We start from the raw sequence: 204 nt of genomic DNA on the forward strand, positions 1-204 counted from the left end.
AGTCGCGCGGCCCCCGAGTCCCCGCAGAGGAAGCACAAGTGCCACTACGCGGGCTGCGAGAAAGTGTACGGCAAGTCCTCGCACCTGAAGGCGCACCTGCGGACTCACACAGGTCAGTGGGCGCCCGCCCCGAGCGCGGACGCCGTAGGCGCCAGCGGCCCGGTCACGCCCCCGCCCGGGGCGGCTCGGGGGGGGGTGGGGGAG

The 204-nt window shown here is 75.0% G+C and overlaps 1 protein-coding gene across 1 annotated transcript in view; it reads left to right on the forward strand.

Moving 5' to 3' along the window:
- Positions 1 to 204, forward strand: part of KLF13 (KLF transcription factor 13) — a 28,291-nt gene that overhangs the window by 1,842 nt on the left and 26,245 nt on the right. The window contains exon 2 of the mRNA XM_027767794.1: positions 3 to 112. Coding sequence (XP_027623595.1) covers positions 3 to 112 — 110 coding nt within the window. The remainder of the gene's footprint in view (positions 1 to 2; positions 113 to 204) is intronic.

This window comes from Tupaia chinensis, unplaced genomic scaffold, assembly GCF_000334495.1.
Source record: "Tupaia chinensis unplaced genomic scaffold, TupChi_1.0 Scaffold144682_1, whole genome shotgun sequence".
NCBI lineage: Eukaryota > Metazoa > Chordata > Mammalia > Scandentia > Tupaiidae > Tupaia > Tupaia belangeri.